This window comes from Acipenser ruthenus, chromosome 1, assembly GCF_902713425.1.
Source record: "Acipenser ruthenus chromosome 1, fAciRut3.2 maternal haplotype, whole genome shotgun sequence".
Lineage (NCBI taxonomy): Eukaryota > Metazoa > Chordata > Actinopteri > Acipenseriformes > Acipenseridae > Acipenser > Acipenser ruthenus.
Window position 1 is genome coordinate 91,572,266 of NC_081189.1, and position 14,239 is coordinate 91,586,504.

Sequence of the window (14,239 nt, forward strand, 5' to 3'; positions counted from 1 at the left end):
GACCCAGTGACTGGCTCCAGTCCATGATAAGGTCACAGTGGAGTACAACTTTCCAGTTGTATTATTATTATTATTATTATTATTATTATTATTATTATTATTATTATTATTTGTTTATTTAGCAGACGCCTTTATCCAAGGCAACTTACAGAGACTAGGGTATGTGAACAATGCATCAGCTGCAGAGTCACTTACAACTACGTCTCACCCGAAAGAAGGAGCACAAGGAGGTTAGGTGATTTGCTCAGGATCACACAATGAGTCAGTGGCTGAGGTGGGATTTGAACCGGGGACCTTTTGGTTACAAGCCCTTTTCTTTAACCACTGGACCACACAGCCTCCTACCTACCCTGTAGACTACCTCTCCCAGATCGTGCCAGGACCGTACAGCGTCCCATCACCCTTTCTTCTGACGGGGGCTGTAGACCCAGACCAGCTCACCTGGCTGGAAGTGGCAGCCCCTCTCTCGCAGGTCGTAATTCTGCTGTGTCGGACCCTGGCGGCTTGGAGCTGCTCCCGAGCAAAGGTTTGAGCGCTATCCAGGCGCTATGCAAGCGCTGGGTGTACTCCATCCCTGGCGGCTCCCTTACCCCTGGTGGTTGCCCATACGGGATTGCTGGCGTCTGCAGTTCCTGCCCCATCGTCAACAGGGCAGGGGTGCAGCAGGTGGACTCCTGCACGGCGGTGCGACAGGCCAATCATTAACAGGGCTGGGGTGCAGCAGGTGGACTCCTGCACGGCGGTGCGACAGGTCAATCATTAACATGGCAGGGGTGCAGCGTGTGGACTCCTGCACGGCGGTGCGACAGGTCAATCATTAACAGGGCTGGGGTGCAGCGTGTGGACTCCTGCACGGCGGTGCGACAGGTCAATCATTAACAGGGCTGGGGTACAGCGGGTGGACTCCTGCACGGCGGTGCGACAGGCCAATCATTAACAGGTCTGGGGTGCAGCGTGTGGACTCCTGCACGGCGGTGCGACAGGCCAATCATTAACAGGGCTGGGGTGCAGCAGGTGGACTCCTGCACGGCGGTGCGACAGGCCAATCATTAACAGGGCAGGGGTGCAGCGTGTGGACTCCTGCACGGCGGTGCGACAGGTCAATCATTAACAGGTCTGGGGTACAGCGGGTGGACTCCTGCACGGCGGTGCAACAGGCCAATCACTAATAGGGCAGGGGTGCAGCGGTTGGATTCCTGCACGGCGGTGCAACAGGTCAATCATTAACAGGTCTGGGGTGCAGCGTGTGGACTCCTGCACGGCGGTGCGACAGGCCAATCATTAACAGGTCTGGGGTGCAGCGTGTGGACTCCTGCACGGCGGTGCGACAGGCCAATCATTAACAGGGCTGGGGTGCAGCAGGTGGACTCCTGCACGGCGGTGCGACAGGCCAATCATTAACAGGGCAGGGGTGCAGCGTGTGGACTCCTGCACGGCGGTGCGACAGGTCAATCATTAACAGGTCTGGGGTACAGCGGGTGGACTCCTGCACGGCGGTGCAACAGGCCAATCACTAATAGGGCAGGGGTGCAGCGGTTGGATTCCTGCACGGCGGTGCAACAGGTCAATCATTAACAGGTCTGGGGTGCAGCGGGTGGACTCCTGCACAGCGGTGCGACAGGCCAATCATTAACAGGGCTGGGGTGCAGCGGGTGGACTCCTGCACGGCGGTGCGACAGGTCAATCATTAACATGGCAGGGGTGCAGCGTGTGGACTCCTGCACGGCGGTGCGACAGGTCAATCATTAACAGGGCTGGGGTGCAGCGTGTGGACTCCTGCACGGCGGTGCGACAGGTCAAACATTAACAGGGCTGGGGTACAGCGGGTGGACTCCTGCACGGCGGTGCGACAGGCCAATCATTAACAGGGCAAGGGTGCAGCGTGTGGACTCCTGCACGGCGGCGCAACAGGCCAATCATTAACAGGGCTGGGGTGCAGCAGGTGGACTCCTGCACGGCGGTGCGACAGGCCAATCATTAACAGGGCTGGGGTACAGCAGGTGGACTCCTGCACGGCGGTGCGACAGGCCAATCATTAACAGGTCTGGGGTACAGCGGGTGGACTCCTGCACGGCGGTGCAACAAGCCAATCACTAATAGGGCAGGGGTGCAGCGGTTGGATTCCTGCACGGCGGTGCAACAGGTCAATCATTAACAGGTCTGGGGTGCAGCGGGTGGACTCCTGCACGGCGGTGCGACAGGCCAATCATTAACAGGGCAAGGGTGCAGCGTGTGGACTCCTGCACGGCGGTGCAACAGGCCAATCATTAACAGGGCTGGGGTGCAGCAGGTGGACTCCTGCACGGCGGTGCGACAGGCCAATCATTAACAGGGCAGGGGTGCAGCGTGTGGACTCCTGCACGGCGGTGCGACAGGTCAATCATTAACAGGTCTGGGGTACAGCGGGTGGACTCCTGCACGGCGGTGCAACAGGCCAATCACTAATAGGGCGGGGGTGCAGCGGTTGGATTCCTGCACGGCGGTGCAACAGGTCAACCATTAACAGGTCTGGGGTGCAGCGGGTGGACTCCTGCACAGCGGTGCGACAGGCCAATCATTAACAGGGCTGGGGTGCAGCGGGTGGACTCCTGCACGGCGGTGCGACAGGTCAATCATTAACAGGGCTGGGGTGCAGCAGGTGGACTCCTGCACGGCGGTGCGACAGGCCAATCATTAACAGGGCTGGGGTGCAGCGTGTGGACTCCTGCACGGCGGTGCTACAGGCCAATCATTAACAGGGCTGGGGTGCAGCAGGTGGACTCCTGCACGGCGGTGCGACAGGCCAATCATTAACAGGGCAGGGGTGCAGCGTGTGGACTCCTGCACGGCGGTGCGACAGGTCAATCATTAACAGGTCTGGGGTACAGCGGGTGGACTCCTGCACGGCGGTGCAACAGGCCAATCACTAATAGGGCAGGGGTGCAGCGGTTGGATTCCTGCACGGCGGTGCAACAGGTCAATCATTAACAGGTCTGGGGTGCAGCGGGTGGACTCCTGCACAGCGGTGCGACAGGCCAATCATTAACAGGGCTGGGGTGCAGCGGGTGGACTCCTGCACGGCGGTGCGACAGGTCAATCATTAACATGGCAGGGGTGCAGCGTGTGGACTCCTGCACGGCGGTGCGACAGGTCAATCATTAACAGGGCTGGGGTGCAGCGTGTGGACTCCTGCACGGCGGTGCAACAGGTCAATCATTAACAGGTCTGGGGTGCAGCGGGTGGACTCCTGCACGGCGGTGCGACAGGCCAATCATTAACAGGGCAAGGGTGCAGCGTGTGGACTCCTGCACGGCGGTGCAACAGGCCAATCATTAACAGGGCTGGGGTGCAGCAGGTGGACTCCTGCACGGCGGTGCGACAGGCCAATCATTAACAGGGCAGGGGTGCAGCGTGTGGACTCCTGCACGGCGGTGCGACAGGTCAATCATTAACAGGTCTGGGGTACAGCGGGTGGACTCCTGCACGGCGGTGCAACAGGCCAATCACTAATAGGGCGGGGGTGCAGCGGTTGGATTCCTGCACGGCGGTGCAACAGGTCAACCATTAACAGGTCTGGGGTGCAGCGGGTGGACTCCTGCACAGCGGTGCGACAGGCCAATCATTAACAGGGCTGGGGTGCAGCGGGTGGACTCCTGCACGGCGGTGCGACAGGTCAATCATTAACAGGGCAGGGGTGCAGCGGGTGGACTCCTGCACGGCGGTGCGACAGGCCAGCAGGATCAATGGCAAGTGGAGATCCCAATCCCGCTGGTGCTCACTGGTGACGATGGCCAGTTGGGTGCCAAAGATGTTGCAGATGTTGCCGAAGACCTTGCTCTCAAAGTTCTGCCCTTGCTGTGAGTGGAGCTCCTGGGGGACCCCGAACCAGGAGAAAAACCCGCCGATAAGTCCGCCAATGTCTGCGCCTCCTGGTTTGGCAACGCCTAGGCTTCTGGCCACTTTGTGAAGTAGTCTATCGCTGCCGAAACTAACCTGTTCCCACTGTCAGAGGTGGAGAAAGGGCCCTTTATGCCAATGAAGTACCAGGGCTCCTGCACATCCCATTGGCCCTCAGCCGCACACTAGGACCAGCGGGGTGGGAATAAACACACAGTACATAAAATAGAGAAAACATCCACAGAAAAAAGGATGGCTGTTTTTTTAAAAATGTAGTACTAGAGGCGTAAAACAATTACATCCCAAAAGTAGACAAATCTAAATCTAAAACAAAATGGCCAAAATGGTTTAATAGATCAATTACAAAAAAAATTAAGTGAAAAAAGGCACTTTACAGATCGTTTAAAAGGGACCAAAAACAAAGTACACAGAAAGAGTACTTGGAACTGCAAACACAAGTCAAAAAGGAAGTTAGAAAAAAGCAAGAGAGACTAATGCATTGTAAAGTTTTAACATTACTTCTAAGTAATGTTAAAACTTTATAATGCATTAGTAAGACCTCACCTAGAATATTGTGTTCAGTTCTGGTCACCTCGTTACAAAAAGGATATTGCTGCTCTAGAAGGAGTGCAAAGAAGAGCAACCAGAATTATCCCGGGTTTAAAAGGCATGTTGTATGCAGACAGGCTAAATGAATTGAATCTATTCAGTCTTGAACAAAGAAGACTACGCGGTGATCTGATTCAAGCATTCAAAATCCTAAAAGGTATAGACAATGTTGACCCAGGGGACTTTTTTTACCTGAATAAAGAAACAAGGACCGGGGTCACAAATGGAGATGAGATAAAGGGGCATTCAGGACAGAAAATAGTAGGCACTTTTTTACACAGAATTGTGAGGGTATGGAACCAACTCCCCAGTAATGTTGTTGAAGCTGACACCCTGGGATCCTTCAAGAAGCTGCTTAATGAGATTCTGGGATCAATAAGCTACTAACAACCAAACGAGCAAGATGGGCTGAATGGCCTCCTCTCGTTTGTAAACTTTCTTATGTTCTAAACACATATAGTCAGCGAGGAATACAGCAGAATGGACGGATCTCTACAATATATTTGTTTTGAAGTATTCGCTATATCTAGCCTGCCGTTTTCCATACACTACATGTATGCCTAATACGTGTACAGTATTAGTAATACTAATACTAGCACACATTTGCAGGTCATTATATTTCAATGTAATATTTTTCAATTACATACTGTATTTGTGTTTTGTTTTTAAAGCCCAATTGCTTGAACATAACCAACTTACTGTATTCTACCTTTAAAAATGCCTGCACAAGACAAGCACCAATTATAGCTAATAACACTAACTGTGTTTAAATATCTTGTGTTTTTAAAACATTCCTACCATTGTGTATGCCCTTTAGTTGCTAGCCTAATGTGCCTGCTGTGATTATGATTACACAGTGCAAATCCACAATGTAGGTGTGTATTAAGAGAAGTTTGGAACATTGTTTCTTTATTTATAAATACTAACGTCCATTTTGTAAATGTTGTACCAACTAGAACTTTCTGCTGGAGTCCTGTTTTTTTCTGATTGACAGGTTAGGCCTAGCAAAGGTGGGACTCAGCCTCTTGGTTTCCATGGTAACCAGCTGCTCAGTGGCTGTGCTGCAGTTAGCTGAGTATCCTCCTGGCTACTGATGTGTCTGAAAAAAAACAGAGAGGGGTAGTAGACTGAGATTGAGAGGACAAACTGAATGGGAAAAGATGAATAGAGAAGAAGATAGAAGACAAGAAAAAAGGAGAAAACAAGCGACTGGCAGCAAAGGAGTTGGACCAATAAGGGGGGAAAGAGTGAGAGCTGAGCAGTATCAGGTTTGGATTACAGGAAATGATAATGACAACTCAAACCAAGAATACAACTAAAAGTTCACATTTAGATATCCTGTATCTGAGCAATAGACAGACATAAAATGGAACTGTTATCTTTTTTAGGAAATCATTTTCTCAAAAAAATGTATATGTAAAAATAAACCAAGCAGCAGACACAGATTGTTGCTGAAAATTCTTCTTTTAGATAGTGAGGCATAGCAATTATAATTCTATACAAACTAGGAAACCTACTGACCTCTCTAATGATTGATCAGAACTGGTACCACACTTGAAGCAAAAGTTGGTTTGGCAGTTCAGCAAGCAGGCCTAGAATTGTTCAGATCTGTGAATGATAATCCAACCAAGCATTCTAAGGTTTACTACATTTTTGAGCAAACTTGACAAGGAATTCAATTGCAATGTTCAAGTTTTGTCAAAAAAAATACTGCTTGTATAAATCAATTTATTGTTGGACCATTAAGAGTTGAATACTACTGCTGGATTTCTGGAGCTGTGTGACACGTGAGTTTTGTGAATACGGACGGTTTTGATGTTTTCTGTACAGCAATCAGTTCCTCTGTCCTGAATACCAGCCAACTGATAATATGGACAATGTGTGGGTCTACCTAACCTATACTTACAAAACCTGGTTTTATCAAGCGCAAGTTCCTCAACAGGATGACAAATAAGCATCTTCAACCTACATTCCTGACTTCAAAAGGGTAACATGGTAGCATTGGACAAGAGGTGATTTCTCACAGTAGCATGCCCCAGTGTGACAATTCCTTTACTTATTTATTTATTTATTTTTTTTGTTGAAATTTTCATTGGCAACTGAGTGGAAATAAAAATGTCATGGCAGTTGTGACTCACACTTCAAGCTTTTTATGACCACATGTCAATACTGGAAACAGATAAAAAAAAAATATATATATAGTGTATGTTTACGAGCTGTAACCGTGGACTCGTGTTGAAGAACCTGGACATCAGTTAGATGATACATGAATGAGGTTAGTGACCTTGCCTGATAATGTTGGGATGCACTGAGGAATTCAAATTGCAGAAACCACTTCACTCACTATTAAGGATTGTGTGTAGCTTGCATTTCACATGTCAGTAATGTGCAGTTTGTTCTGTCTGTTCCTACTAAATAATGTTACTGAAGAGAGCTGTATTAGTCTGTGAGTTATCTGTTTTTAGTTATGTATGTTGTAGCCTACACAGGTACTGTAAATTAGGTATAATATTGTGTGAACAACCTATCAACAGCAATTGGAAAAGATGGAGTAAATAGTTAAAATGAAAAATGAATACGGTTACAATGTTGCTCTAAAACATATCTACTGTAGAGCTGAACATCATCTATGGGCAAAGATAATGTTTGTCGCCCATAACTACATAACTGTACTACAAGAACAAAAAATGTGACGAGTGTATTTTCAGTTTACTTTTGCCATAACTGTAGCTTTGTGTTAAAACTGAGCACACGAAGGTGCTTAAGCTCCAGCCCCGAACTGAAGCAGTACATCTACATCACTGCAATTGTGCATGACTCCTGGGCATAGCAGTTTTTTTTTTTTTTTTAAAGCAGTGTATTACGTGCAAAGACACAGCAAAACAATATTTGTGAAGAAAAGCTGACTAGGCCAAACTTAAAAGGTCTTGTCCCTTTAAGTACAGTCCAAAAGTCCCCATCGCTCTCAGCAAGACCTCGGGCTGCTGTCCCCCAAATAGCCTCATATCCAGGTTTTTTTTTTTTTTATTGTGGAAGGCACTGCACCAGTATTAATATGTGATAGGAATTACGTTTGTAAATCTGATTCTGTAAAAAGAGGACAGTATTTTGCTGTTCTCGGAAGAGGTACATGTGTGAGATGTCGGGTGAAAGTGTCTCATTTTATATCTTGCGTTTTAATACCTTATTTAGCTTAGTTAGTCACAGATATCCACAGTGTGCAGGGTAGCAAATGTTCTTTCTCCATGCTGTCTGTGGATTAAGAGAAAGAGGCAGATATGTACAATTAGTAAGCAGCATAACAATTCACACATGTGGATCACATAGCCCATAGTTTCTTTAATGGGAATGTTTAGTTACAATTCAATAAAATACACATTTTAGTGTTTTGAAAGCTCCAATAAACCCAGTGCCATCTTGAGTAGGATTTTATTTTTGTGGGGTTTGATTAAGAAACTGCCTGAAAAACGGACTGCTTAGAAATTTCACAGATAACACAACAATTTTCTAATAAACACACACACTTGGGGAGATACTGTACATTGCAGGGACAGGCAGGCATACAAAAAAGCCCTGTGTGTAGCATTCTATTTCTGTTAGGACTCCTTAGAACAACACACCTGGACCTGTATATTGTAATATTTTAGACTGAAAAATAATGTAGTATTTTATAATGTATTTATTTATTGTTTTCCATGTTTGAATTTTAGATGTATAACTTAAATTTGCCCTCTATTTAAATGACTAGGGGGGTCTATTCATAAAGGGTTAACACCTGTCAAAATGAGAAAACAGGAGTACATGATCATATTTCGTCCATAGCCACCTATTTACCGGCAGTTGCTGTTCATAAGAGATCATTCAGAATCGTTGTTAAGCCCCAACAATTTTTGTCTATGAAGGCATGTTTTAAACGAATTGAGATAAAGCTTAATGATTACCTCATTACAATAAAGTCTTCATCGGTCCTGAGCGTCAACCTGCTGTTCGTAAGAGTGAATGAAAGCAAAATGCTGTCAACAACTTGGAGTTATTGAACGCTGGGTGCGGTGGAGTCTAACCTAACGACAGCATCAAAATGACAAAAAGCCCATCTCCCCCATAAATAAAAAAAGAAATAAATAAATAAAATAAAAAACAGACAGAAATTGTTTTTAATTAAACTGTTTTCGTATAAAAGTTGATGCCCACGTGAGTAACACCACCTAATATATATATATATTTTTTTTTAATAAGTAATGCTGTATCTGTGTTAAGCTGAAATAATAATTGAAATAATTGAGTTACAAGTGTTTTTCATTTAAGTGCGTATGTCCTGTAAAGCAAAGGAACAAACTGTTAATAAAACGATGGGTGCTGCTGTCGGTAGATTCCATTTGTTTATGTTCCCAACAGCTAACGACGGAACTGAGCGAATGTTTATAGAGCTGATGATGTCATCAAAAGGAGGGATTTCGGTCATGAACGAATATATACCCATTCATAAATTGCTTAGCGACAGTCACCGGTCTGCACAGATCATTTTATGAATATCAATATGGACGACTTTCGTTAGTTTTAAATGAAATTCGATTACCTGGGACAGTCTGCAAGTACTTTTATGAATAGACCCTTAGGAGACTATAGAAATAGTTGGTACAATTTAGGAAGGTTGCCTTTTAAGGCTTTTTTGGTGTGTGCATTGGATAACAAAAATATGGATAACAAAATCAACATTTTGGAAAGAAAGTAGTGATGCCCTCTAAGTATTAAGTTAGACATTCTTCCACATTTCAATACATATTTGACTATCTTTTAGGTTTAATTATCCGAATGTGTTTTTTTGTTTTTTTTTGTACATATGTATAAAAATACTCCAGCTATACAAAAGCAACATGGATATTTGAATACATTTTAAGTAATGTGCATTTGAGCGCTGTATTCAAATATTAGTATATCAGTACTATATGCATTCTAAATAAAGGGTTAACAAAGCCCACTTTCTGATAAATCTTTACTGTAGAAAAATATATTGGAATTTAGTTAAAATTGACTATGGGACACTGCAAGCTTTAAGTAACAATATGACAGGTTTTAAATTCTCTTGCTTCTTATTAGCTTGAGCAACCTTGTCACCTGTTACATAATGAATTCCTGTGCTGTGTGGTGGTAATGTTGCTATAGTAATAACATTTATTTTTAAATCCTTAGTTAGCACAATTAAGCATAGGAGTATTTACTGTTGTATAGTTATTACATTTACAGTATCTGGTCTGCATGGACTTATCTTATTTATCTTAGTTATTTTCTTAATGCCATATTCCCATTGTTCAGCAGTATCCTTACATTAATAAAACTGTTACTGTTTGCAATGGGTCCAAATACCCAAACTTCTTAATTAATTGAAAGGTTATGCAAAACCCAAACATCTTTACAGATCTCTCTGTAAAATATGTAACCTCAGAAAAGGTCCTATTTTAATGAAGGCGATATTTAGATCCACCAGTAAGTGTAGATCAATTGAATGTACCACATGTCCCAAATATAGGATTTTTGATATATATGTTTATTTTGTTATGTAAATCGGGACACTTTTTTTTTTTATATACATTGATTGAATTAATTTGGACAGTTCTGGCATCTCACTCAATAATTCCCCAGGATGCATGCAGAATTCTGTGGTGCAGGTGATGACCAGACAGCAGGGACTAGCATTCCTGGGAGACAGCAATTGTTTGACTAAAAAGGCAGGGCTAAATTAGCAAAGCATAGCTATGATGCTGTATTATGGGGCAGAGCGCAGCACCACAGAATGGAGGTTTGAGATCTGCATTAGTGGCCATTGATTACCTGTACCTGTATTAGGTTCACTAATGATAGGTGAAACAGTTAAGGCAAAACCATAGTAATAATGGATGCAATGTGATTTATAGTGAAAAATAAATAAAAAGGGGCATATACTGTTGTATGTTAGGATCCTATCGGTCTAGGGTTTATAGTGAAAATGGCTTAACCCTCATCCTAACCTTAACCACAAGTTAATGGGGTCATATACATATCCTTATTGAAGTCCTAACATTTCAGACCAACAGTGTCATGTGTCCTATTTGAGCTATATTCCAGTATATTTGGGGGAAAAATGGTATCCGAAGGTGCCTGTGATTATTACATGTCTCTGTCTGTAAAGAAAGCAGGAGACAATGACGACATTTGCCTGACCTAGGGATTACAGTTATTAAAGAACTCAGATTGCACTACATGGCAGTACATGGAAACTAAAGCTGAGCTTTTGGCTTCAACTTTCTTGAAACCTTTACAGCTCGTGGCTAATCCCAGTGATCAGAATCGAAGGACTAAACTGGGCTTTTCTGCTTTTTTAAAACCATTTTATCAATGTGGAATAAAAAAGGCTAATCCATCCTTCATGTACAGTGTATACATCCATTTGGCACAGACTGTAGAGCAATCTCATGTAGTCAGAATTACCTTGGCTACTAGCAGTAAAATATTCAGATTGGTATAATGCTATTTTCTTTCACAATATAATGTTTTTTTTTAGTGTCTCAAATATTAATATGATTGCACTGGAACAGGAAAGGCACTGTTTTACATGAGAATGGCAAAGGAGGATAACAAAATTGTCAAATTTATATTATATTTCAGTTTTATTAAAATATGTATTGAGTTGCCTCAGTGATTAAACATATTGACACTTACACTAGATCAAATTCCTTAACCGCCAGTCAGGACAGAATCAAAAATAAAAGATGCAGTCAGTTTCAACCTGATTAAGATTACTAAAAGGTCAACCACCTGAGAAGAGGGAAACAAACACAGATATTGAGCCTTCTCTTGTGCAGATGAACAGGAGCAGGTATTGTTGGTGTTATTCACTGTTTTCAGAAATGGCTTAAAAGCAATATTTAATTCATCCTTGGCAGCAATTTTTGTTCATTAAGACTAATAAACAAAGCTTATTCACAAGCAGTGGCTATGAAGACAAATAATATATATGCAAATTATTTATAAAACTAGCAAGAACATTAGACAATTTAACATTTCCTAAGTTATTTCTAGTAAGTTTAATACCATTGCTATAGTTTTTATTTTGTTGAGAAAATCTGCACTTGCCTTTGCACTTGTTTCAAAAGAAGGCCCAATACCGTATTTTTACTGCGATAGATGGAAAAAATATAAAAATATAGCAATTAGATGATATTTAGGAGGCATACAGTTAGATTGTTAGGAAGCTACATTGGGAGTAGTGTATTGGGTAACACTTTAGTTTAAGTATCTGTTATACAGGTAAGTGATTAGAAACAATCTATAAACATGTTATTAATTATGCTTTTAATGAATAGAATATGATTAGAAATAATCAGACTATTATTATACAGTTTTTTATTTGTATTTATTTTTTGCTATTGTTTACAATCAGTTATACAGGATATAGTCTGCCTGTCTTTTCAGGTCTGTTTGTTTTCATATGCCTCTGTCTTTCTTTATATGGCTATCTCACCAATTGTATGGGACTGCTTTGCTTTTGCATTACAGATATTATACACTTTTGCTATTGTTTATATATAACAGACACCTAAACTAAAGTGTTACGATGTACTGAAGCAGTTTAACAGTTTGGCAGTAGGGATACTTTTTTTTTACAAGGACCACCAGGGATTTACTCTTGAACCACAGGTTGGGAACCTCTGCATGCCATAAAATAAAACAAAGGATTTCTACAGAGATTGGGGCTGGTTTTGATGACTCAGCCTCGACCCCAACTCCATGCATTAATATGTATCAGTGGTGGTGATTTCTAGTGAATCACTAGGGGAGTCTACATAGATCCAAAGGGTTAGTTGCTGAGGCTTTAAGACTTTATGGAAATATCAGTCTTGTAAGTTCTAAGGATTTTGATCCTTAGGGTTTTACACATGGGGGTTGGGGTAGAAAAATGAAATAATGCAAAAAGGAAACTATGGAGTGAATAAGTGCTACCGTATAACACATGTCCCATGGTAATGCTTGCATGGGCCACAGAATTGTGAATGTATTAATTATTTCACTTTATTAGAAACTGTTTAGGTTTGTAAATGCCTAAAGGTTTAGGTAATACTGGTTTCATTTAGGTTACCTATGTTCGATTTATAAACTTTTATCTGTATAAACAAATATCTCCTTTGTGTGTAATACAGTATGATAATTTACAATTTCTCCGTGATGGTTTAGGGACATTTCAAAATGTCTTGTATTTTTTTTTTTTTTTTTATAATTATATATATATTCTTTTAACCTCTGACCATATTATTGATACGGACCATTCGCGTTTCCATTACTTCATGTTTACAAACCATCCGATCTGATATGACACATTTTCTTCCAATCTTCTTCCCTTCATATGTAACATTTTGAGGCAAATATAGGAACACTACTGCGACTACATGCAGAAATAGCAGGTTATAATAATAATGCTACCGGAAATGCTTTGTTTTTGTTCACAGTAACTCCCGTTTCTACTTAATTTCCCTAAAATCCCTGCAAAACAAATTCAGAGAGCTAGGAAGGAAATTAAAAGACAAGACCAAAACTGTGTATTTCCTGGGATACTGCCGGCACCTTGCAAAGGAGCATATGGACAACTGGAAATAACATGGTCTCCTTCGAAGTGCTTTTTAAAACCCCAAAAGTAATGGCTAAAGCTAAGGTTTACAATTTTAGGAAGGCAAACTATGAAGGAGTGAAACAGAGACTAACATAAGTAGACTGGAGTAAAATAGAGAAAACATTCACGGAAAAAGGATGGCTGTTTTTTAAAAATGTAGTTCTAGAGACGCAGAACAATTATATCCCAAAAGTAGACAAATCTAAATCTAAAACAAAATTGCCAAATGGTTTAATAGATCAATTAAAATATTCAGAGAAAGAAGGCAATTTACAGAGCGTTTAAAAGGGACCAAGAACAAAGTACACAGAAAGAGTACTTGGCACTGCAAACACAAGTCAAAAAGGAAGTTAGAAAGGCCAAGAGAGACAGAAATGAGCATTGCTAAGTGGGCTAAAACCAATTCCAAAAAGTTTTTCCAATATTACAACAGCAAGAGAACATTTAAAGAGGAGGTGAAATGTCTAAGAGATACAAATGGCAAAATCATAGATGAAGAGAAAAAAAATAGCAAATATATTAAATTATTATAAATAATACATTATAAATATTATATGGGAGATACTGAAATTGAAGAAGGCAACTATGAAAAAGACCTAGGAGTTTATGTTGACTCAGAAATGTCTTCATCTAGACAATGTGGGGAAGCTATAAAAAAGGCGAACAAGTTGCTCGGATATATTGTGAGAAGTGTTCAATTTAAATCAAGGGAAGTAATGTTAAAACTCTACAATGCATTAGTAAGACCTCACCTAGAATATTGTGTTCAGTTCTGGTCACCTCGTTACAAAAAGGATATTGCTGCTCTAGAAAGAGTGCAAAGAAGAGCAACCAGAATTATCCCGGGTTTAAAAGGCATGTCGTATGCAGGCAGGCTAAAAGAATTGAATCTATTCAGTCTTGAACAAAGAAGACTGCACAGCGATCTGATTCAAACATTCAAAATCCTAAAAGGTATAGACAATGTTGACCCAGGGGACTTTTTTGACCTGAATAAAGAAACAATGACCAGGGGTCACAAATGGAGATTAAATAAAGGGGCATTCAGAACAGAAAATAGAAGGCACTTTTTTACACAGAGAATTGTGAGGGTCTTGAACCAACTCCCCAGTA

The 14,239-nt window shown here is 42.1% G+C and overlaps 1 protein-coding gene across 7 annotated transcripts in view; it reads left to right on the top strand.

Annotated features, from left to right (window-relative positions):
- The window catches only part of LOC117421529 (leucine-rich repeat and immunoglobulin-like domain-containing nogo receptor-interacting protein 2), a 508,422-nt gene that overhangs the window by 416,362 nt on the left and 77,821 nt on the right, over positions 1 to 14,239 (top strand). For 2 of the 7 annotated variants that reach the window (XM_059032086.1, XM_034036046.3), the window contains exon 1: positions 5,609 to 6,760. The exons of the other annotated variants lie outside the window; for them this stretch is intronic. In XM_059032086.1, the coding sequence (XP_058888069.1) occupies positions 6,756 to 6,760 (5 nt within the window). In that variant the 5' untranslated portion in view covers positions 5,609 to 6,755. Of the gene's footprint in view, positions 1 to 5,608; positions 6,761 to 14,239 lie in introns of those variants that run through there. 7 annotated transcript variants of the gene reach the window in all.